Source organism: Triticum dicoccoides, chromosome 5B (genome assembly GCF_002162155.2).
Source record: "Triticum dicoccoides isolate Atlit2015 ecotype Zavitan chromosome 5B, WEW_v2.0, whole genome shotgun sequence".
Classification (NCBI taxonomy): Eukaryota; Viridiplantae; Streptophyta; class Magnoliopsida; order Poales; family Poaceae; genus Triticum; species Triticum dicoccoides.
This window is the reverse complement of record NC_041389.1, coordinates 20,306,038-20,330,037: the sequence shown is the minus strand read 5'-3', so window position 1 is coordinate 20,330,037 and position 24,000 is coordinate 20,306,038. Positions and strand designations below refer to the sequence as shown.

The 24,000-nt window shown below is 44.5% G+C and overlaps 1 protein-coding gene across 1 annotated transcript; it reads left to right on the top strand.

Annotated features, from left to right (window-relative positions):
- The first annotated feature begins 21,253 nt into the window (after positions 1 to 21,253).
- Positions 21,254 to 22,183, top strand: LOC119305079 (late embryogenesis abundant protein 3-like). The gene is made up of 2 exons (XM_037581698.1): positions 21,254 to 21,468; positions 21,578 to 22,183. The coding sequence occupies exons 1-2, from the start codon at positions 21,262 to 21,264 to the stop codon at positions 22,043 to 22,045; spliced, it is 675 nt and encodes a 224-aa protein (XP_037437595.1). The 5' UTR covers positions 21,254 to 21,261; the 3' UTR covers positions 22,046 to 22,183.
- The last annotated feature ends 1,817 nt before the right edge of the window (positions 22,184 to 24,000 follow it).

Here is a 24,000-nt window from a genome sequence, read left to right as displayed (position 1 = left end):
GACAATTTTAAGAAGCCACATATTGAAAGTGGTAAATATCCAATTTTCTCGACGCGGTAGAAGATTCAGAGATGGAATGCCACCTTGGACCAAAATTATCCCCTTTTTATGGAACCATTAACAAACTACGTATACACTGCAAAGTTGGAATTTTTAAGATTTAGTTAATTAGTTTAATTAAAAGAAAATCCCAGCTTTTCCAAACTGACATACATGTGCAGTTTTCTCATCGAAGGGATGCGCCGGTTCCCTCTCTCTCTATCCTAACCGACGCGTCCTTTAATCGTGTCGCTTGTAAACCATCGCGTCTGTGTCATGTGCCCTTTCGCGGAATATAAATGTATTGTTCATCATGATCAATACAGATAAATAATTATAGGAATACAAAGGTATTGATTTTTTTATGCGGCATAAATGCATTAAATGAGAATTTACGGTATCATTTTATGTATTTATGGTTCACTCAAAAATCTGGTTTGTTTTCCACACACAGTAATTATAGGATTCTTGTGGCCTCGAAAGTTTGAAGTCCATATATTATTTCAATTGAGAGACAAAAAGGTGAAAGTTCCATGTACAACTGTGAGCTGGCTAGCACAAATCCCAATGTAAAAACAAACGAGTGGGTGCAGCAACATACGAGCTCAGACAAACCACCACCAAAAACGAAAAAAAGAAGAAGAAAAGGATAGAATGGCATGACGAGGCGGCATGCCATTGGTATGACAACGGCAAGGACATCGGGCAGCCTATCAATGGGGAAGAAGGAAAACATCGTGGCGGCGGCGAGATGTGGCTACCAAGGAGGGAAAAGGGTAAAATAAGGTTGTGTGTTAGGTCTGTACTGAACTGGTTGTGTGTGCGGACATGTTTGAACGATCTTATTTCTTCCCCACAAATGACACAAAATGGTTAGATTGAGATGTTTTGGGAAAGTCCTGCCAAGTGGGCTCTGAGGTAGTCCTTGATGGCATTTTGTATGTCCATATTGTCGAACCATTTAGAGCCGGTATAATAGTATGATGTAGCTACGAAGCACCGATACTTCAGAAGTTGCCATATCGCCATTCAGGACGTCTCCGATACTCCGATACGCCTATCCCAGAAGTATCCCCTTTTCTTATTTAAAAAAAGAAAAAAAATCAGATACGCTGGTGATACGCTAGCGATACGCCTGGGACACGGCGAGCGCAGATCGCAGCCTGAGCGAGCCCAATAGCCCATGAGGCCACGACCACGACCTATTCCTCTGCCTCTCTCGCATTCTCTCTTCTCTGTTCGACTACACCGGGACCTAGGGTTCGAGGGCGACCCAGGGCCGCCCCCGCCGCAACCTGGAGTGTCGGCGCTGCCTCCTCCTCCGCCTAGAGAGGCTCACCGCCAGCGCCCCCACCCCCTGCAATCGCCTCTCTGCCTGCGTCTTCTTCTCTTCTCCACTGCCGTGCAACTCGGAAGGTAAACAACAATTACCCCGAGCCCCTAGTGATGTACTGATGTGTGCTTGATCTTGGTGTATGCTTGGCTGCTTGCTGGCTTTCATTAGGTAGTAGTATTACTATATTAATTTGGATCTGATGTATGCTTGGCTGCTTGATTTTGATGTGTGCTTCATGTTTGGTTGCTTGCTGGCTTTCGTGTATGCTTGTTGTGGTGCTGCTTGTTGATGTTTGTGGGATTAAATTATTACTTGCTGATGATATTGCTGCTGTCTATAGACGTAGAACATGTCATCTGCTGGGAGTTCCATGGCGGGAAGCCAATCCTCACATGGTGCTACTGCGAGCAATAGCAATAATGTTGAAGGCGCAGGTGAAGAGGCTGGGAATGGTGCTGTCAATCCGAAGTATCCTTTCTGGAAGCATGCTACAAAAATAGCAGTAGACCCATCAGGTCGTGGAGGCAGCATGCGTTTCCGTTGCCACTTTTGTATGAATGATTTCCCGGGCAGCTATGCTAGGATAAGAGCACATCTTCTTAAGATAGCAAGTGCAGGCATAAGTGCTTGTAACAAGATTACACATCATATGTTTGAGGAACTTGGCAACCAAGATAGGGAAGCTACTCTACTTCTTGGTAATACTAAAACTAGGAAAACACTTCCTCTACCACATTATGAAGAATCTGGTGTTGGGGAATGTAGTGATTTCAAAAAAAAATCCTATGCACACGCAAGATCATGATGATGCATAGCAACGAGAGGGAGAGTGTATCTTCATACCCTTGAAGATCGCTAAGCGGAAGCGTTTATCAACGCGGTTGATGTAGTCGTGCGTTTTCACGATCCGACCGATCCAAGTACCGAACGCACGGCACCTCCGAGTTCTGCACACGTTCAGCTTGATGACGTCCTCGCCTTCTCGATCCAGCAAGACGGGCGAAGTAGTAGATGAGTTCTGGCAGCACGATGGCGTGGTGACGGTGTTGGTGAAGAACAATCTCCGTAGGGCTTCGCCTAAGCACTACGGACACTATGACGGAGGATAAACTAGAGGGGACGGGGTTGCCGGCACACGGCTTGGTGTTTCTTGATGCGTCTTTGGTGCTAGCCCTGCCCCTCTATTTATATGTTGAGCCTTGGGGTCGAAACTTGGAGTAAAAGCCTCCACAAAGTCGGTTTCACCCGAAAGGCAAGAGTCCTTCTCGGACTCCAGGGCCAGACGCCAGGGTTCCCGGTGTCTGGACCCAGACGCCAGGGACCCTGGCGTCTGGCCCCTGGATTCCGCAAAACTTCCTTTTTGCGCTTTCCAAAAACCTTGTGGGCTTTCCCCTTTGGCCCAAATAACGTGTTCTCGTACCCAAACATTTCGGGAAACATCCGGAACCCCTTCCGGTGAATCCCGGAACCCTTCCGGAGATCAAACACTATTATCCCCTATATCAAACTTTATCTCTGGTCCATTCCGGAGTTCCTCGTCATGTCTGTGATCTCATTCGGGACTCCGAACAATATTCGGTTACCAACATACATAACTCATATAATACTATATCGTCAACGAACGTTAAGCGTGCGGACCCTACAGGTTCGAGAACTATGTAGACATGACCGAGACATCTCTCTGGTCAATAACCAATAGCGGAACCTGGATGCCCATATTGGCTCCTACATATTCTAGGAAGATCTTTATCGGTCAAACCGCATAATAACATACGCTGTTCCCTTTGTCATCGGTATGTTACTTGCCCGAGATTCGATCATCGGTATCTCAATACCTAGTTCAATCTCGTTACCGGCAAGTCTCTTTACTCGTTCCGTAATACATCATCCCGCAACTAACTTATTAGTTGCAATGCTTGCAAGGCTTATAGTGATGTGCATTACTGAGTGGGCCCAGAGATACCTCTCCGACAATCGGAGTGACAAATCCTAATCTCGAAATACGCCAACCCAACAATTACCTTCGGAGACACCTGTAGAGCACCTTTATAATCACCCAGTTACGTTGTGACGTTTGGTAGCACAAAAAGTGTTCCTCCGGTAAACGGGAGTTGCATAATCTCATAGTCATAGGAACATGTATAAGTCGTGAAGAAAGTAATAGCAACATACTAAACGATCAAGTGCTAAGCTAACGGAATGGGTCATGTCAATCACATCATTCTCCTAATGATATGATCCCATTAATCAAATGACAACTCATGTCTATGGTTAGGAAACATAACCATCTTTGATTAATGAGCTAGTCAAGTAGAGGCATACTAGTGACATTAAGTTTGTCTATGTATTCATACATGTATCATGTTTCCGGTTAATACAATTCTAGCATGAATAATAAACATTTATCATGAAATAAGGAAATAAATAATAACTTTATTATTGCCTCTAGGGCATATTTCCTTCAGTTTCCCACTTGCACTAGAGTCAATAATCTAGTTCACATCATCATGTGATTTAACACCAATATTCACATCTGTATGTGATTAATACCCATAGTTCACATCGTCATGTGATCAACACCCAAAGGGTTTACTAGAGTCAATAATCTAGTTCACATAGCTATGTGATTAACACCCAAAGAGTACTAAGGTATAATCATATTTTGCTCGTGAGAGAAGTTTAGTCAATGGGTCTGTCACATTTAGAGCCGTATGTATTTTGCTATTCTATGTCTACAATGCTCTGCACGGAGCTACTCTAGCTAATTGCTCCCACTTTCAATATGTATCCAGATTGAGACTTAGAGTCATCTGGATCGGTGTAAAAGCTTGCACCGATGTAACTCTTAACGACGGGCTCTTTTACCACCTCCATAATCGAGAAACATCTCCTTAGTCCTCACTAAGGATATTCTTGACCGCTGTCCAGTGATATACTCCTAGATCAAAATTGTACTCCCTTGCCAAACACAGAGCAAGGTATACAATAGGTCTGGTACACAGCATAGCATACTTTATAGAACCTATGACTGAGGCATAGGGAATGACTTTCATTCTCTTTCTATTTTCTGCCGTCGTCAGGTTTTGAGTCTTACTCAACTTCACACCTTACAACACAGGCAAGAACTCCTTTTTGACTATTCCATTTTGAACTACTTCAAAATCTTATCAATGTATGTGCTTGTTGAAAAATCTTATCAAGCGTCTTGATCTATCTCTATAGATCTTGATGCTAACTGTGTAAGCAGCTTCACCGAGGTCTTTCTTTGAAAAACTCCTTTCAAACACACCTTTTTATGCTTTCCAGAAAATTCTACATCATTTCCGATCAACAATATGTCATTCACATATACTTATCAGAAAGGCTGTAGTGCTCATACTCACTTTCTTGTAAATACAGGCCTTTCCAAAAGTCTGTATAAAACCATATGCTTTGATCAACTCATCAAAGTGTATATTCCAACTCCGAGATGCTTGCACCAGTCCATTAATGGATCGCTGGAGCTTGCACATTTTTTAGCACCTTTCGGATCGACAAAACCTTCTGGTTGCATCATATACAACTCTTCTTCCAGAAATCCATTCAGGAATGCAGTTTTGACATCCATTTGCCAGATTTCATAAAATGTGGCAATTTCTAACATGATTCGGACAGACTTAAGCATCGTTATGAGTGAGAAAATCTCATCGTATTCAACACCTTTGAACTTGTCGAAAACCTTTCACAACAAGTCGAGCTTTGTAGTTAGTAACACTACTATCAGTGTCCGTTTTCCTCTTGAAGATCCATTTATTTAACTTGGCTTGCTGATCATCGAGCAAGTCAACCAAAGTCCATACTTTGTTCTCACACATGGATCCTATCTCAGATTTTATGGCCTCAAGCCATTTCGCGGAATCTGGGCTCATCATGTTGGGTTATGTAGTAATTTCAAAAATTTTCCTACGCGCACACAGGATCATGTGATGCATAGCAACGAGAGGAGAGTGTTGTCTACGTACCCAACGCAGACCGACTGCGGAAGCGATGACACGACGTAGAGGAAGTAGTCGTACGTCTTCACGATCCAACCGATCAAGCACCGAAACTACGGCACCTCCGAGTTCGAGCACACGTTCAGCTCGATGACGATCCCCGGACTCCGATCCAGCAAAGTGTCGGGGAAGAGTTTCGTCAGCACGACGGCGTGGTGACGATCTTGATGAATTACAGCAGCAGGGCTTCGCCTAAACTCCGCTACAGTATTATCGAGGAATATGGTGGCAGGGGGCACCGCACACGGCTAAGGAATAGATCACGTGGATCAACTTGTGTCAACTTGTGTGTTTAGAGGTGCCCCTGCCTCCGTATATAAAGGAGGAGAGGAGGGGAGGCTGGCCGGCCAAGGGGGGGAGGCGCAGGAGAGTCCTACTCCCTCTGGGAGTAGGATTCCCCCTCCAATCCTAGTCCAACTAGGATTCCTCGGAGGGGAAAAGAGGAGGAGGGGGCCGGCCACCTCTCCTAGTCCTAATAGGACTAGGGGAAGGGGGGGCACAGCCCATCTAGGGCAGCCCCTTCTCTTTTCCACTAAGGCCCACTATGGCCCAAATAGCTCCCGGGGGGTTCCGGTAACCCTCTCGGTATTCCGGTAAAATCCCGATTTCACCCGGAACACTTCCGATATCCAAATATAGGCTTCCAATATATCAATCTTTACGTCTCGACCATTTCGAGACTCCTCGTCATGTCCGTGATCACATCCGGGACTCCGAACAACCTTCGGTACATCAAAATGCATAAACTCATAATATAACTGTCATCGTAACCTTAAGCGTGCGGACCCTACGGGTTCGAGAACAATGTAGACATGACCGAGACACGTCTCCGGTCAATAACCAATAGCGGGACCTGGATGCCCATATTGGCTCCTACATATTCTACGAAGATCTTTATCGGTCAGACCGCATAACAACATACGTTGTTCCCTTTGTCATCGGTATGTTACTTGCCCGAGATTCGATCGTCGGTATCCAATACCTAGTTCAATCTCGTTACCGGCAAGTCTCTTTACTCGTTCCGTAATACATCATCTCACAACTAACATATTAGTTGTAATTCTTGCAAGGCTTATGTGATGTGTATTACCGAGAGGGCCTAGAGATACCTCTCCGACAATCGGAGTGACAAATCCTAATCTCGAAATACGCCAACCCAACATCGACCATTGGAGACACCTGTAGTACTCCTTTATAATCACCCAGTTACGTTGTGACGTTTGGTAGTACCCAAAGTGTTCCTCCGGTAAACGGGAGTTGCATAATCTCATAGTCATAGGAACATGTATAAGTCATGAAGAAAGCAATAGCAACATACTAAACGATCGGGTGCTAAGCTAATGGAATGGGTCATGTCAATCAGATCATTCTACTAATGATGTGACCTCGTTAATCAAATAACAACTCATTTGTTCATGGTTAGGAAACATAACCATCTTTGATTAACGAGCTAGTCAAGTAGAGGCATACTAGTGACACTCTGTTTGTCTATGTATTCACACATGTATTATGTTTCCGGTAAATACAATTCTAGCATGAATAATAAACATTTATCATGATTATAAGGAAATAAATAATAACTTTATTATTGCCTCTAGGGCATATTTCCTTCAGTCTCCCACTTGCACTAGAGTCAATAATCTAGATTACACTGTAATGAATCTAACACCCATGGAGCTTTGGTGCTGATCATGTTTTGCTCGTGGAAGAGGCTTAGTCAACGGGTCTGCAACATTCAGATCCGTATGTATCTTGCAAATCTCTATGTCTCCCACCTGGACTAGATCCCGGATGGAGTTGAAGCGTCTCTTGATGTGTTTGGTCCTTTTGTGAAATCTGGATTCCTTTCCCAAGGCAATTGCACCAGTATTGTCACAAAAGATTTTCATTGGACCCGATGCACTAGGTATGACACCTAGATCGGATATGAACTCCTTCATCCAGACTCCTTCATTTGCTGCTTCCGAAGCAGCTATGTATTCCGCTTCACATGTAGATCCTGCTACGACGCTTTGTTTAGAACTGCACCAACTGACAGCTCCACCGTTTAATGTAAACACGTATCCGGTTTGCGATTTAGAATCGTCCGGATCAGTGTCAAAGCTTGCATCAACGTAACCTTTTACGATGAGCTCTTTGTCACTTCCATATACGAGAAACATATCCTTAGTCCTTTTCAGGTATTTCAGGATGTTCTTGACCGCTGTCCAGTGATCCATTCCTGGATTACTTTGGTACCTCCCTGCTAAACTTATAGCAAGGCACACATCAGGTCTGGTACACAGCATTGCATACATGATAGAGCCTATGGCTGATGCATAGGGAACATCTTTCATATTCTCTCTATCTTCTGCAGTGGTCGGGCATTGAGTCTTACTCAATTTCACACCTTGTAACACAGGCAGGAACCCTTTCTTTGCTTGATCCATTTTGAATTTCTTCAAAATTTTGTCAAGGTATGTGCTTTGTGAAAGTCCAATTAAGCGTCTTGATCTGTCTCTATAGATCTTAATGCCTAATATGTAAGCAGCTTCACCGAGGTCTTTCATTGAAAAACTTTTATTCAAGTATCCCTTTATGCTATCCAGAAATTCTATATCATTTCCAATCAGTAATATGTCATCCACATATAATATCAGAAATGCTACAGAGCTCCCACTCACTTTCTTGTAAATACAGGCTTCTCCAAAAGTCTGTATAAAACCAAATGCTTTGATCACACTATCAAAACGTTTATTCCAACTCCGAGAGGCTTGCACCAGTCCATAAATGGATCGCTGGAGCTTGCACACTTTGTTAGCTCCCTTTGGATCGACAAAACCTTCTGGTTGCATCATATACAACTCTTCTTCCAGGAATCCATTCAGGAATGCAGTTTTGACATCCATCTGCCAAATTTCATAATCATAAAATGCGGCAATTGCTAACATGATTCGGACGGACTTAAGCATCGCTACGGGTGAGAAGGTCTCATCGTAGTCAATTCCTTGAACTTGCCGAAAACCTTTTGCGACAAGTCGAGCTTTGTAGACAGTAGCATTACCATCAGCGTCAGTCTTCTTCTTAAAGATCCATTTATTCTCAATCGTTTGCCGATCATCGGGCAAGTCAACCAAAGTTCCATACTTTGTTCTCATACATGGATCCCATCTCAGATTTCATGGCTTCTAGCCACTTTGCGGAATCTGGGCTCACCATCGCTTCTTCATAGTTCGTAGGTTCATCATGATCTAGTAGCATGACCTCCAGAACAGGATTACCGTACCACTCTGGTGCGGATCTTACTCTGGTTGATCTACGAAGTTCAGTAGTATCTTGATCTGAAGTTTCATGATCATTATCATTGGCTTCCTCACTAACTGGTGTAGGTGTCACTGAAACAGTTTTCTGTGATGAACTACTTTCCAGTAAGGGAGCAGGTACAGTTACCTCGTCAAGTTCTACTTTCCTCCCACTCACTTCTTTCGAGAGAAACTCCTTCTCTAGAAATGATCCATTCTTAGCAACAAATGTTTTGCCTTCGGATCTGTGATAGAAGGTGTACCCAACAGTTTCCTTTGGGTATCCTATGAATACACATTTCTTCGATTTGGGTTCGAGCTTATCAGGTTGAAGCTTTTTCACATAAGCATCGCAGCCCCAAACTTTAAGAAACGACAACTTTGGTTTCTTGCCAAACCATAGTTCATAAGGCGTCGTCTCAACGGATTTTGATGGTGCCCTATTTAACGTGAATGCGGCCGTCTCTAAAGCATATCCCCAAAATGATAGCGGTAAATCTGTAAGAGACATCATAGATCGCACCATATCTAGTAAAGTACGATTACGACGTTCGGACACACCATTACGCTGTGGTGTTCCGGGGGGCGTGAGTTGCGAAACTATTCCACAGTTTTTCAAATGTACACCAAACTCGTAACTCAAATATTCTCCTCCACGATCAGATCGTAGAAACTTTATTTTCTTGTTACGATGATTTTCAACTTCACTCTGAAATTCTTTGAACTTTTCAAATGTTTCAGACTTATGCTTCATTAAGTAGATATATCCATATCTGCTCAAATCATCTGTGAAGGTGAGAAAATAACGATATCCGCCACGAGCCTCAATATTCATCGGGCCACATACATCGGTATGTATGATTTCCAACAAATCTGTTGCTCTCTCCATAGTACCGGAACGGTGTTTTAGTCATCTTGCCCATGAGGCACGGTTCGCAAGTACCAAGTGATTCATAATCAAGTGGTTCCAAAAGTCCATTAGTATGGAGTTTCTTCATGCGTTTTACACCGATATGACCTAAACGACAGTGCCACAAATAAGTTGCACTTTCATTATCAACTCTGTATCTTTTGGTTTCAACATTATGAATATGTGTATTACTACTATCGAGATTTAGTAAGAATAGACCACTCTTCAAGGGTGCATGACCATAAAAGATATTACTCATATAAATAGAACAACCATTATTCTCTGATTTAAATGAATAACCGTCTCGCATTAAACAAGATCCAGATATAATGTTCATGCTCAACGCTGGCACCAAATAACAATTATTTAGGTCTAATATTAATCCCGAAGGTAGATGTAGAGGTAGCGTGCCGACCGCGATCACATCGACTTTGGAACCGTTTCCCACGCGCATCGTCACCTCGTCCTTTGCCAGTGCCCGCTTATTCTGTAGTCCCTATTTCGAGTTGCAAATATTAGGAACAGAACCAGTATCAAATACCCAGGTGCTACTGCGAGCATTGGTAAGGTACACATCAATAACATGTATATCACATATACCTTTGTTCACCTTGCCATCCTTCTTATCCGCCAAATACTTGGGGCAGTTCCGCTTCCAGTGACCAGTCTGCTTGCAGTAGAAGCACTCAGTTTCAGGCTTAGGTCTAGACTTGGGTTTCTTCTCTTGAGCAGCAACTTGCTTGCCGTTCTTTTTGAAGTTCCCCTTTTTCTTCCCTTTGCCCTTTTTCTTGAAACTAGTGGTCTTGTTAACCATCAACACTTGATGCTCCTTCTTGATTTCTACCTCCGCAGTTTTTAGCATTGCGAAGAGCTCGGGAATAGTCTTGTTCATCCCTTGCATATTATAGTTCATCACGAAGCTCTTGTAGCTTGGTGGCAGTGATTGGAGAATTCTGTCAATGACGCAATCATCTGGAAGATTAACTCCCAATTGAATCAAGTGATTATTATACCCAGACATTTTGAGTATATGCTCACTGACAGAACTGTTCTCTTCCATCTTGCAGCTATAGAACTTATTGGAGACTTCATATCTCTCAATCCGGGCATTTGCTTGAAATATTAACTTCAACTCCTGGAACATCTCATATGCTCCATGACGTTCAAAACGTCGTTGAAGTCCCGATTCTAAGCCGTAAAGCATGGCACACTGAACTATCGAGTAGTCATCAGCTTTGCTCTGCCAGACGTTCATAACATCTGACGTTGCTCCAGCAGCAGGCCTGGCACCCAGCGGTGCTTCCAGGACGTAATTCTTCTGTGCAGCAATGAGGATAATCCTCAAGTTACGGACCCAGTCCGTGTAATTGCTACCATCATCTTTCAACTTTGCTTTCTCAAGGAACGCATTAAAATTTAACGGAACAACAGCACGAGCCATCTATCTACAATCAACATAAACAAGCAAGATACTATCAGGGACTAAGTTCATGATAAATTTTAAGTTCAATTAATCATATTATTAAAGAACTCCCACTTAGATAGACATCCCTCTAATCCTCTAAGTGATCACGTGATCCAAATCAACTAAACCATGTCCGATCATCACGTGAGATGGAGTAGTTTCATCGGTGAACATCATTATGTTGATCATATCTACTATATGATTCACGCTCGACCTTTCGGTCTCCGTGTTCCGAGGCCATATCTGCATATGCTAGGCTCGTCAAGTTTAACCTGAGTATTCTGCGTGCGCAACTGTTTTGCACCCGTTGTATTTGAACGTAGAGCCTATCACACCCGATCATCACGTGGTGTCTCAGCACGAGAACTTTTGCAACGGTGCATACTCAGGGAGAACACTTCTTGATAATTTAGTGAGAGATCATCTTATAATGCTACCGTCAATCAAAGCAAGATAAGATGCATAAAAAGATAAACATCACATGCAATCAATATAAGTGATATGATATGGCCATCATTATCTTGTGCTTGTGATCTCCATCTCCGAAGCACCGTCATGATCACCATCGTCACCGGCGCGACACCTTGATCTCCATCGTAGCATCGTTGTCGTCTCGCCAATCTTATGCTTCCACGACTATCACTACCGTTTAGTAATAAAGTAAAGCATTACATCGCGATTGCATTGCATACAATAAAGCGACAACCATATGGCTCCTGCCAGTTGCCGATAACTTGGTTACAAAACATGATCATCTCATACAATAAAATTCAGCATCATGCCTTGACCATATCACATCACAACAGTCCCTGCAAAAACAAGTTAGACGTCCTCTACTTTGTTGTTGCATGTTTTACGTGGCTGCTACGGGCTTAAGTAAGAACCAATCTCACCTACGCATCAAAACCACAACGATAGTTTGTCAAATAGACTCCGTTTTAACCTTCGCAAGGACCGGGCGTAGCCATACTTGGTTCAACTAAAGTTGGAGAGGCAGTCGCCCGCAAGCCATCTCTGTGCAAAGCACGTCGAGGGAACCGGTCTCGCGTAAGCGTACGCGTAAGGTTGGTCCGGGTCGTCTCGTCCAACAATACCGCTGAACCAAAATATGACATGCTGGTAGGCAGTATGACTTGTATCGTCCACAACTCACTTGTGTTCTACTCGTGCATATAACATCAACATCATTAACCTAGGCTCGGATGCCACTGTTGGGTTATGTAGTAATTTCAAAAAATTTCCTACGCGCACACAGGATCATGTGATGCATAGCAACGAGAGGAGAGTGTTGTCTACGTACCCAACGCAGACCAACTGCGGAAGCGATGACACGACGTAGAGGAAGTAGTCGTACGTCTTCACGATCCAACCGATCAAGCACCGAAACTACGGCACCTCCGAGTTCGAGCACACGTTCAGCTCGATGACGATCCCCGGACTCCGATCCAGCAAAGTGTCGGGGAAGAGTTTCGTCAGCACGACGGCGTGGTGACGATCTTGATGAATTACAGCAGCAGGGCTTCGCCTAAACTCCGCTACAGTATTATCGAGGAATATGGTGGCAGGGGGCACCGCACACGGCTAAGGAATAGATCACGTGGATCAACTTGTGTCAACTTGTGTGTTTAGAGGTGCCCCTGCCTCCGTATATAAAGGAGGAGAGGAGGGGAGGCTGGCCGGCCAAAGAGGGAGGCGCAGGAGAGTCCTACTCCCTCTGGGAGTAGGATTCCTCCCCCCAATCCTAGTCCAACTAGGATTCCTCGGAGGGGAAGGGAGAGAGGGGGGCCGGCCACCTTCTCCTAGTCCTAATAGGACTAGGGGAGGGGAAAGAGGCGCAGCCACCTTGGGCTGCCCCTTTCTCCTTTCCACTAAGGCCCATGATGGCCCATATGGCTCCCGGGGGGTTCCGGTAACCTCCCGGTAACCTGGTAAAATCCCGATTTCACCCGGAACACTTCCGATGTCCAAACATAGGCTTCCAATATATCAATCTTTACGTATCGACCATTTCGAGACTCCTCGTCATGTCCGTGATCACATCCGGGACTCCGAACAACCTTCGGTACATCAAAATGCATAAACTCATAATATAACTGTCATCGTAACCTTAAGCGTGCGGACCCTACGGGTTCGAGAACAATGTAGACATGACCGAGACATGTCTCTGGTCAATAACCAATAGCGGGACCTGGATGCCCATATTGGCTCCTACATATTCTACGAAGATCTTTATCGGTCAGACCGCATAACAACATACGTTGTTCCCTTTGTCATCGGTATGTTACTTGCCCGAGATTCGATCGTCGGTATCCAATACCTAGTTCAATCTCGTTAACGGCAAGTCTCTTTACTCGTTCCGTAATACATCATCTCACAACTAACATATTAGTTGTAATGCTTGCAAGGCTTATGTGATGTGTATTACCGAGAGGGCCCAGAGATACCTCTCCGACAATCGGAGTGACAAATCCTAATCTCGAAATACGCCAACCCAACATCGACCATTGGAGACACCTGTAGCACTCCTTTATAATCACCCATTTACGTTGTGACGTTTGGTAGTACCCAAAGTGTTCCTCCGGTAAACGGGAGTTGCATAATCTCATAGTCGTAGGAACATGTATAAGTCATGAAGAAAGCAATAGCAACATACTAAACGATCAGGTGCTAAGCTAATGGAATGGGTCATGTCAATCAGATCATTCTACTAATGATGTGACCTCGTTAATCAAATAACAACTCATTGTTCATGGTTAGGAAACATAACCATCTTTGATTAACGAGCTAGTCAAGTAGAGGCATACTAGTGACACTCTGTTTGTCTATGTATTCACACATGTATTATGTTTCCGGAAAATACAATTCTAGCATGAATAATAAACATTTATCATGATTATAAGGAAATAAATAATAACTTTATTATTGCCTCTAGGGCATATTTCCTTCACATCATCGCTTCCTCATAGTTCGTAGGTTCATCATGGTATAGTAACATGACTTCCAGAACAGGATTACCATACCACTCTGGTGTGGATCTTACTCTGGAAGACCTACGAGGTTCGGTAGCAACTTGATCTAAAGTTTCATGATTATCATCATTAACTTCCTCACTAATTGGTGTAGGAATCACTGGAACTGATTTCTCTGACGAACTACTTTCCAATAAGGGAGAAGGTACAATTACCTCATCAAGTTCTACTTTCCTCCCACTCACTTCTTTTGAGAGAAACTTCTTCTCTAGAAAGGATCCATTCTTAGCAACGAATATCTTGCCTTTGGATCTGTGATAGAAGGTGTACCCAACAGTTTCCTTTGGGTATCCTATGAAGACGCACTTCACCGATTTGGGTTCGAGCTTATCAGGTTAAAACTTTTCACATAAGCATCGTAGCCCCAAACTTTTAAGAAATGACACCTTTGGTTTCTTGCCAAACCACAGTTCATAAGGCGTCGTCTCAACGGATTTCGATGGTGCCCTATTTAAAGTGAATGCAACTGTCTCTAATGCATAACCCCAAAACGATAGTGGTAAACCGATAAGAGACATCATAGATTGCACAATATCCAATAAAGTGCAGTTACGACATTCGGACACACCATAACATTGTGGTGTTCCAGGTGGTGTGAACTCTGAAACTATTCCACATTGTTTTATATGAAGGCCAAACTCGTAACTCAAATATTCTCCTCCATGATCAGATCGTAGAAACCTTATTTTCTTGTTACAATGATTCTTCACTTCACTCTAAATTTCTTTGAACTTTTCAAATGTTTGAAACTTGTGCTACATTAAATAGATATACTCATATCTGCTCAAATCATCTTGTGAAGGTCAGAAAATAACGATACCCGCCACAAGCATTAACACTCATTGGACCACATACATCGGTATGTATTATTTCCAATAAGTCACTAGCTCGTTCTGTTGTTCCGGAGAACGGAGTTTTAGTTATCTTGCCCAAAAGGCACGGTTCGCAAACATCAAATGATTCATAACCAAGTAATTCTGAAAATCCATCTTTATGGAGTTTCTTCATGCGCTTTACACCGATATGACCCAAACGACAGTGCCACAAATAAGTTGCACTATCATTATTAACTTTGCATCTTTTGGCATCAATATTATGAATATGTGTATCACTACAATCGAGATCCAACAAACTATTTTCATTGGGTGTATGACCATCGAAGGCTTTATTCATGTAAACAGAATAACAATTATCCTCTGACTTTAAATGAATAACCGTATTGCAATAAACATGATCAAATCATATTCATGCTCAACGCAAACGCCAAATAACATTTATTTAGGTTTAACACTAATTCCGAAAGTATAGGGAGTGTGCGATGATGATCATATCAATCTTGGAACCACTTCCAACATACATCGTCACTTCACCCTCAACTAGTCTCTTTTTATTTTGTATCTCCTGTTTCGAGTTACTAATTTTTAGCAACCGAACAAGTATCAAATACCCAGGGGCTACTATAAACACTAGTAAGGTACACATAATTACCTGTATATAAAATATACCCTTGTTCACTTTGCCATCCTACTTATCCACCAAATATCCAGGGTGTTTCTGCTTCCAGTGACCATTTCCTTTGCAGTAGAAGCACTCAGTTTCAGGCTTTGGTCCAGCTTTGGGCTTTTTCATGGGAGTGACAACTTGCTTGCCATTCTACTTGAAGTTCCCTTTCTTTTCCTTTGCCCTTTTCTTGAAACTAGTGATCTTGTTTAATCATCAACACTTGATGATTTTTCTTGATTTCTACGTTCGTTGATTTCAGCATCACGAAGAGCTCGGGAATAGTTTTCGTCATCCCTTGCATACTATAGTTCATCATGAAGTTCTAGTAACTTAGTGATGGTGACTAGAGAACTCTGTCAATCACTATCTTATCTGGAAGATTAACTCCCACTTGATTCAAGTGATTGTAGTACTCAGACAATCTAACCACTTGCTCACTAGTTGAGCAATTCTCCTCCATCTTTTAGGCAAAGTATTTGTCAGAGGTCTCATACCTCTTGACACGGGCATGAGTCTGAAATATCAATTTCATCTCATGGAACATCTCATATGTTCCGTGACATTTCAAAAACGTTTTTGTAGTCCCGGTTCTAAGCCATAAAGCATGGTGCACAAAACTATCAAGTAGTCATCATATTGAGCTAGCCAAACGTTCATAACGTCTGCATCTGCTCCTGCAATAGGTCTATCACCTAGCGGTGCATCAAGGACATAATTCTTCTATGCGGCAATGAGGATAAACCTCAGATCACGGATCCAATCCGCATCATTGCTACTAACATTTTTCAACATAGTTTTTCTCTAGGAACATATCAAAAATAAACATAGGGAAGCAACAACGCGAGATATTGATCTACAACATAATTTGCAAAATACTATCAGGACTAAGTTCATGATAAAATTAAATTTAATTAATCATATTACTTAAAAACTCCCACTTAGATAGACATCCCTCTAATCATCTAAGTGATCACGTGATCCAAATCAACTAAACCATGTCCGATCATCACGTGAGATGGAGTAGTTTTCAATGGTGAACATCACTATGTTGATCATATCTACTATATGATTCACGCTCGACCTTCCGGTCTCAGTGTTTCGAGGCCATATCTGTATATGCTAGGCTCGTCAAGTTTAACCTGAGTATTCCGTGTATGCAACCGTTTTGCATCCGTTGTATTTGAATGTAGAGCCTATCACACCCGATCATCACGTGGTGTCTCAGCACGAAGAACTTTCGCAATGGTGCATACTCAGGGAGGACACTTATACCTTGAAATTTAGTGAGAGATCATCTTATAATGCTACCGTCAATGAAAGCAAAATAAGATGCATAAAGGATAAACATCACATGCAATCAATATAAGTGATATGATATGGCCATCATCATCTTGTGCTTGTGATCTCCATCTCCGAAGCACCGTCATGATCACCATCGTCACCGGCGTGACACCTTGATATCCATAGTAGCATCGTTGTCGTTTCGCCACCTATTGCTTCTACGACTATCGCTACCGCTTAGTGATAAAGTAAAGCAATTACAGGGCGCTTGCATTGCATACAATAAAGCGACAACCATATGGCTCCTGCCAATTGCCGATAACTCGGTTACAAAACATGATCATCTCATACAATAAAATATAGCATCACGTCTTGACCATATCACATCACAACATGCCCTGCAAAAACAAGTTAGACATCCTCTACTTTGTTGTTGCAAGTTTTACATGGCTGCTACGGGCTGAGCAAGAACCGTTCTTACCTACGCATCAAAACCACAACGATGGTTCGTCAAGTTAGTGCCGTTTTAACCTTCTCATGGACCGGTCATAGCCACACTCGGTTCAACTAAAGTTGGAGAAACTGGCACCCGCCAGCCAGCTATGTGCAAAGCACGTCGGTAGAACCAGTCTCGCGTAAGCATACGCGTAATGTCGGTCTGGGTCGCTTCATCCAACAATACCGCTGAACCAAAGTATAACATGCTGGTAAGCAGTATGACTTGTATCGCTCACAACTCACTTGTGTTCTACTCGTGCATATAACATCTACGCATAAAACCTGGCTCGGATGCCACTGTTGGGGAACGTAGTAATTTAAAAAAAATTCTTACGCACACGCAAGATCATGGTGATGCATAGCAACGAGAGGGAGAGTCTATCTTCATACCGTTGAAGATCGCTAAGCGGAAGCGTTTATCAACGCGGTTGATGTAGTCGTACGTTTTCACGATCCGACCGATCCAAGTACCGAACGCACGGCACCTTCGAGTTCTGCACACGTTCAGCTCGATGACGTCCTCGCCTTCTCGATCCAGTAAGACGGGCGAAGTAGTAGATGAGTTCCGGAAGCACGACGGCGTGGTGACGGTATTGGTGAAGAACAATCTCCATAGGGCTTCGCCTAAGCACTACAGAAACTATGACGGAGGATAAACTAGAGGGGACGGGGTTGCCGGCACACGGCTTGGTGTTTCTTGATGTGTCTTTGGTGCTAGCCCTGTCCCTCTATTTATATTTTGAGCCTTGGGGTCGAAACTTGGAGTAAAAGCCTCCACAAAGTCGGTTTCACCCAAAAGGCAAGAGTCCTTCTCGGACTCCAAGGCCAGACGCCAGGGTTCCCGGTGTCTGGACCCAGACGCCAGGGACCCTGGTGTCTGGCCCCTGGACTCCGCAAAACTTCCTTTTTGCGCTTTCCAAAAACCTTGTGGGCTTTCCCCTTTGGCCCAAATAATGTGTTCTCATACCCAAACATTTCGGGAAACATCCGGAATCCCTTCCGGTGAATTCCGGAACCCTTCCGGAGATCAAACACTATTATCCCATATATCAAACTTTATCTCCGGACCATTCCGGAGTTCCTCGTCATGTCCGTGATCTCATTCAGGACTCCGAACAATATTCGGTTAGCAACATACATAACTCATATAATACTATATCGTCAACGAACGTTAAGCGTGCGGACCCTACGGGTTCGAGAATTATGTAGACATGACCGAGACATCTCTCTGGTCAATAACCAATAGCGGAACCTGGATGCCCATATTGGCTCCTACATATTCTACGAAGATCTTTATCGGTCAAACAGCATAACAACATATATTGTTCCCTTTGTCATCGGTATGTTACTTGCCCGAGATTCGATCGTCGGTATCTCAATACCTAGTTCAATCTCGTTACCGGTAAGTCTCTTTGCTCGTTCCGTAATACATCATCCCGCAACTAACTTATTAGTTGCAATGCTTGCAAGGCTTATAGTGATGTGCATTACCGAGTGGGCCCAGAGATACCTCTCCGACAATCGGAGTGACAAATTCTAATCTCGAAATACGCCAACCCAACAAGTACCTTCAGAGACACCTGTAGAGCACCTTTATAATCACCCAGTTATGTTGTGACGTTTGGTAGCACACAAAGTGTTCCTCCGGTAAACGGGAGTTGCATAATCTCATAGTCATAGGAACATGTATAAGTCATGAAGAAAGCAATAGCAACATACTAAACGATCAAGTGCTAAGCTAACGGAATGGGTCATGTCAATCACATCATTCTCCTAATGATATATGATCCCGTTAATCAAATGACAACTCATGTCTATGGTTAGGAAACATAACCATCTTTGATTAATGAGCTAGTCAAGTAGAGGCATACTAGTGACATTAAGTTCGTCTATGTATTCACACATGTATCATGTTTCCGGTTAATACAATTCTAGCATGAATAATAAACATTTATCATGAAATAAGGAAATAAATAATAACTTTATTATTTCCTCTAGGGCATATTTCCTTCATCTGGTCGGTTGATATCATCAAGGAAAAGGAAGGCAGCAGGACAGCTATTCGAGATTTCAGAAAGTTTTCATTCAGAGCTTCGACAACAAGCTGATGCTCTTATTGCAAAAAATTTCATCACCGGAGGTATGTAACTATGTATCACAATGTCATTGTTGCTGACTTGTTGAATCAGAGTTGTTGATTTGTTATTCTTGTTGATTTTTATTGTTTTCAATGAGTAGACCAAATCCAAAGAATATATATATATATATGAGAAGATGAAGGAAGTGGTTGAGGAGATTGGATCTGAGAATGTGGTCCAAGTGATCACAGACAATGCATCTAATGTGAGAGGTGCTGGGTTGATGATTCAAGCAAAATACAAGAATATTTACTGGACTCCTTGCATTGTGCACTGCCTCAATCTTGTGTTGAAGGAAATTTGTGACCCAAAGAAGGATGATATTGATGAATATGAAGTTCTTCTCTTTATAAAATAGGTTTCTGACCTAGCTTCCTTTGTCAAGAACTTCATCATGAACCATGGCATGAGGTTGTCTATGTTCAATGAGTTTAGCAAACTCAAGTTCCTCCAAATTGCGGAAACCAGATTTGCAAGTGTTGTCATCATGTTGAAGAGGTTTCTTTTAATCAAGGACGCACTCACACAAATGGTTGTTCATTCAAATTGGGCTACTTATAAAGAAGATGATCCTATTACAGCTCAAAGGGTGAAGGAACTCATTTGAGTGATGTGTGGTGGGATAAAATTGAATACATTGTTTCTTTCACCTCACCCATGTATGCAATGATAAGGTTGACCGACACGGATAAACCATCTCTCCATTTGATATATGAGATGTGGGACGACATGATAGAGAAGGTAAGTGATTCTTGTAGCTTTCTTCATCATCATTTGGGCATTATTGATATGTGTTGCTTGCTGATTTTGATTGTTGTTCATTGTTCATAGGTGAAAGTTCCCATTTATCGTTATGAAAAAAAGGAACTTCATTAAGATTGTGCTCTCTATGTCATAATCAAGAAAAAACTTCTTAAACGTTGGGCGAAGAGTAATACCCCGCTCCATTGTTTGGCTCACTCATGCAATCCAAGGTTTGATGATTTATATATGTTTGTCATTTGAATAACATGTGGCTGTAGCAAGCGCTCTCAGGAACTTTATGAGAAAGTGAGATTAGTATATATTTATATATAATTATTATTGTATTTACGAACTACTACCTTCATCCGGGTTTATTGGTCCTCATTGTATTTCGTGCCAAATTTTGACCATAGATTAAACTAACAAAATGTTCACGCATGTCACCAAACATTATATTTTTGAAAACTATGTTCAAATACAAATCCAGTGAGATAATTTTTTTTGACATGCATTAACATTTTGTTAGTTAAATCTTTAGTCAGAATTTGGCACAAACTATAAAGAGGACCTATAAACCAGGACGGAGGTAGTATAAGTTTGATTATAAATAATGTGACACGATTATATAGCTAAAAGCTGGCTATACAATTAACCATGCTCTTATAGACACAAATAGTACAATTAACCATGCTCGTATAGACACAAATAGGAGCTCGCTGGCCCATAGTACATGGCGGTGCCGCGTTCGTGCCGTGCAGTGGAGATGTGCCATTCCAGGTGTCGTTCTGCTGTCTTTCCACTTTGCACGTGTCGTCGCAAAGGAGCTCACCGTGGCAAGCTCACCCAGGCAGCGCCAAATCGCGCCGCTCTACCACCTTCCCGTCTCCTCCCGTCGTCACCATTTATTCCCGGTGATGCAAAGGGTAACTAGCCAAGCTAGCTAGCGAAAGCAGCAGCCTTCCGCTGATTGCCACAGATCGAGCGAGCGAGGCTGACGCCGGCCATGAGCGACCAGCCCCAGCCCGTCCGCACCGGGGACGTCTACCCGCCCTCGGCCGCCGCTCACGACGCGCGCCGCCAGCGGGACGAAGTCCTCACCCATGATGATCAGCAGCAGAAACAAGATGATCGCCGCGGCCAGCTCCGGGTCACCGAGACCGACGAGCCACACGCTGGGAGACGCGTCGTCACCGCCACCGCCGGCGGCCAGGTAAGATCTACGTATCATTATCAACATATGTTGTACGCATGCGCGCGCGCCATGATCTTGCATGGCGACGTGATGTCCGAACGTGTTTGACACGCATGCTTGCATGCAGGTGATGGCGCAGTTCACGGTGCCGGTGCCGGACGCCGGTGTGGAGGAGGCGACAGACGCGGTGACCATCGGCGAAGCTCTACAGGCCGCGGCGCAGACGTCCGCGGGTGAGAGGCCGGTCGACCTCGCGGACGCGGCTGCGGTGCAGGCCGCCGAGACGCGCGCGACGGGGCTGGGCCGCGTCATCCCCGGTGGCGTGGCGGCTGCCGCGCAGCAGGCCGCGGAGACCAACATGAGGCCCCGGGTCAGTGACGGTGAGAAGTTGCGGCTGAGGGACGTGCTGGACAGCGCCGCGGCGGTGCTGCCGGCCAACAAGGTGGCCACGAGGGAGGACGCCGTTGCGGTGGCCACAGCAGCGGAGCGCAACGCCGCTGCGGGAGCAGGTGGAGGAGGCAAGGGTGTGGCCGACGCGGTGGCCGTGGCCGCCGAGATGAACGACAAGAGGATGACGCGCACGCGGCAGGCTTAGGCTAGGTAGCAGGCTAGCAGCCTAGCAGAAGAACGTGCGTGGCCACTGTGATACGTTGTACTGCGTATGCACCACGCATATCACTACTACGTACGTAACGTACTTCTCTATCCGTGTTGTAATCTACATCATATTGTACGCTTTTTCAGTAGTATAAAACGTTCTTATATTTTGGGAGGGAGGGGGTACATCGTTGTGGTCGTAGAGGCACTCCGCGACGTACCCGATTTCCGACTCCGACTGATAGTCCAACGAAGGCTTCCCTCCCTCACAGCTCCACGCAATCTAACTTCAAGATCGCTACTGAAAAAGGCTTTCGTCCCGATTTAGATTTATATTATATTATAAAGTCAACCGCACCAAGTATCTAACAAGGTCCAACACAAAGCCACGCACACACACACAGAAGTCCACAGGAACAATACACGCACACACACGGAAGTCCACAGGAACAATAGTACATGAAAGGGTCAATGCTGAGGGCACAGCACAACAAGTCCTAAACCCAAAACACACACTCCACAGAGCTGCCAGGCGGGGAGCCACGCGGAGCGCCATCGAGCGAAGATCGGAGAGAAGGGTGGTGATGACGTCCCGGTCCGGGGGCGGCTAAGCGGCCGCCAAAGCTATAAGTAGCCACACAATTTGAAGATTGCGTCAGTCGCACGTCGGAGAGGCACCTTCTGAATAACAAGATTATTGTGAATGTTCCAAAGCGTTCAGGTGAGAACCCCAACGCGCAGCCATCTAATATGGCGGTAGCGAGTAGGGGAAGCGTTAAGCTCGACAAGCAGGTCGGAAAAGTTGGTATTACACGACTGTCCGCCAACCGTTTCACGGAAGCAGGCCCAAAGGAACTGGGCAGAGTGGCACTAAAAAAAGATATGGTTAGCATCCTCAATCGTGCCACAGATGGGGCACATCCCATACCCGGGCCATTACGCTTGAGGACTTCAACCCTAAAGGGGAGGCGTCTACAGATCCATTGCCATAAGAAGATCCTGATTTTCAGCGGAAGTCAGATGTCCCAGATCAGGCTAAATGGTTCCGGGGCCGTCGAGGGAGCAATGGCGCCGTACAGGGACTTCGTGGAGAAACGGCCAGAGGGCTCGAGGCACCAGGAAAGAACATCCCGGTCCTCCTCGACGTTCATCGGCATAAATGCGATGTCTTGGAGGAGGGAGTCCCAGGCGGCCACCTCGAGGGGGCCAAAGGGGCGCCGGAAGGCGAGACACCCTAAGTCAATAAGAGCCGTCTCGACAGAGACCCGAGGGTCAGCCGCAATGGCAAATAATTCTGGGAATCGCGCAGCCAGGGGGAGTCCCCTATCCGGCGGTCGAACCAGAACAAGGTCAAGGCCCCGGAGCCAACCGAGATGGATGTGTCGATGCGTAGTACGGGTAGAAGCTGGATCACGGACTGCCAGAACTGGGATCCACCCGTACGTTGGCAAAAGGCAATAGGTTGGCCACGGAGGTACTTATTACGGATGATGGTGAGCCAGAGGCCTCCCTCCCCATTGGCAATACGCCACAGCCATCGGGTCAGGAGGGCAATGTTCATGCGTCGGGATGACAGGATCCCAAGGCCACCCTGATCTTTGGGTTTGCAGATGTCGGGCCAGCTCACCATATGATACTTCTGCTTGTCGCCCTCGCCAGCCCAGAAGAACCTCGACTGGTATTTGGCCACCTCCTGATGGAGGGTCTCATGAAGGTTGTAGAAGCTCATGAGAAACCAGAGAAGGCTGGCAAGCGAGGAATTGATTAGGATCACCCTAACAGCTTTCGACAGCCAGCGTCCCCTCCAGGGTTCAACCTTGTGCTGCATCCTAGTCACCGTCAGGCGGAGATCCGCGATGGCGAGTCTGGAGTCACTAATGGGCACCCCCAAGTAAGTCGTGGGGAAGGAGCCCAGGCGGCAGTTCAGCTGGTCTGCAATGGATAAAGCATCAT

Coding starts and splice junctions, on each gene's coding strand:
- LOC119305079 (XM_037581698.1), top strand. CDS start 21,262: ATGAGCGACCAGCCCCAGCCCGTCCGCACCGGGGACGTCTACCCGCCC. Junction 21,469..21,577: donor CCGCCACCGCCGGCGGCCAG/GTAAGATCTACG, acceptor GCTTGCATGCAG/GTGATGGCGCAGTTCACGGT.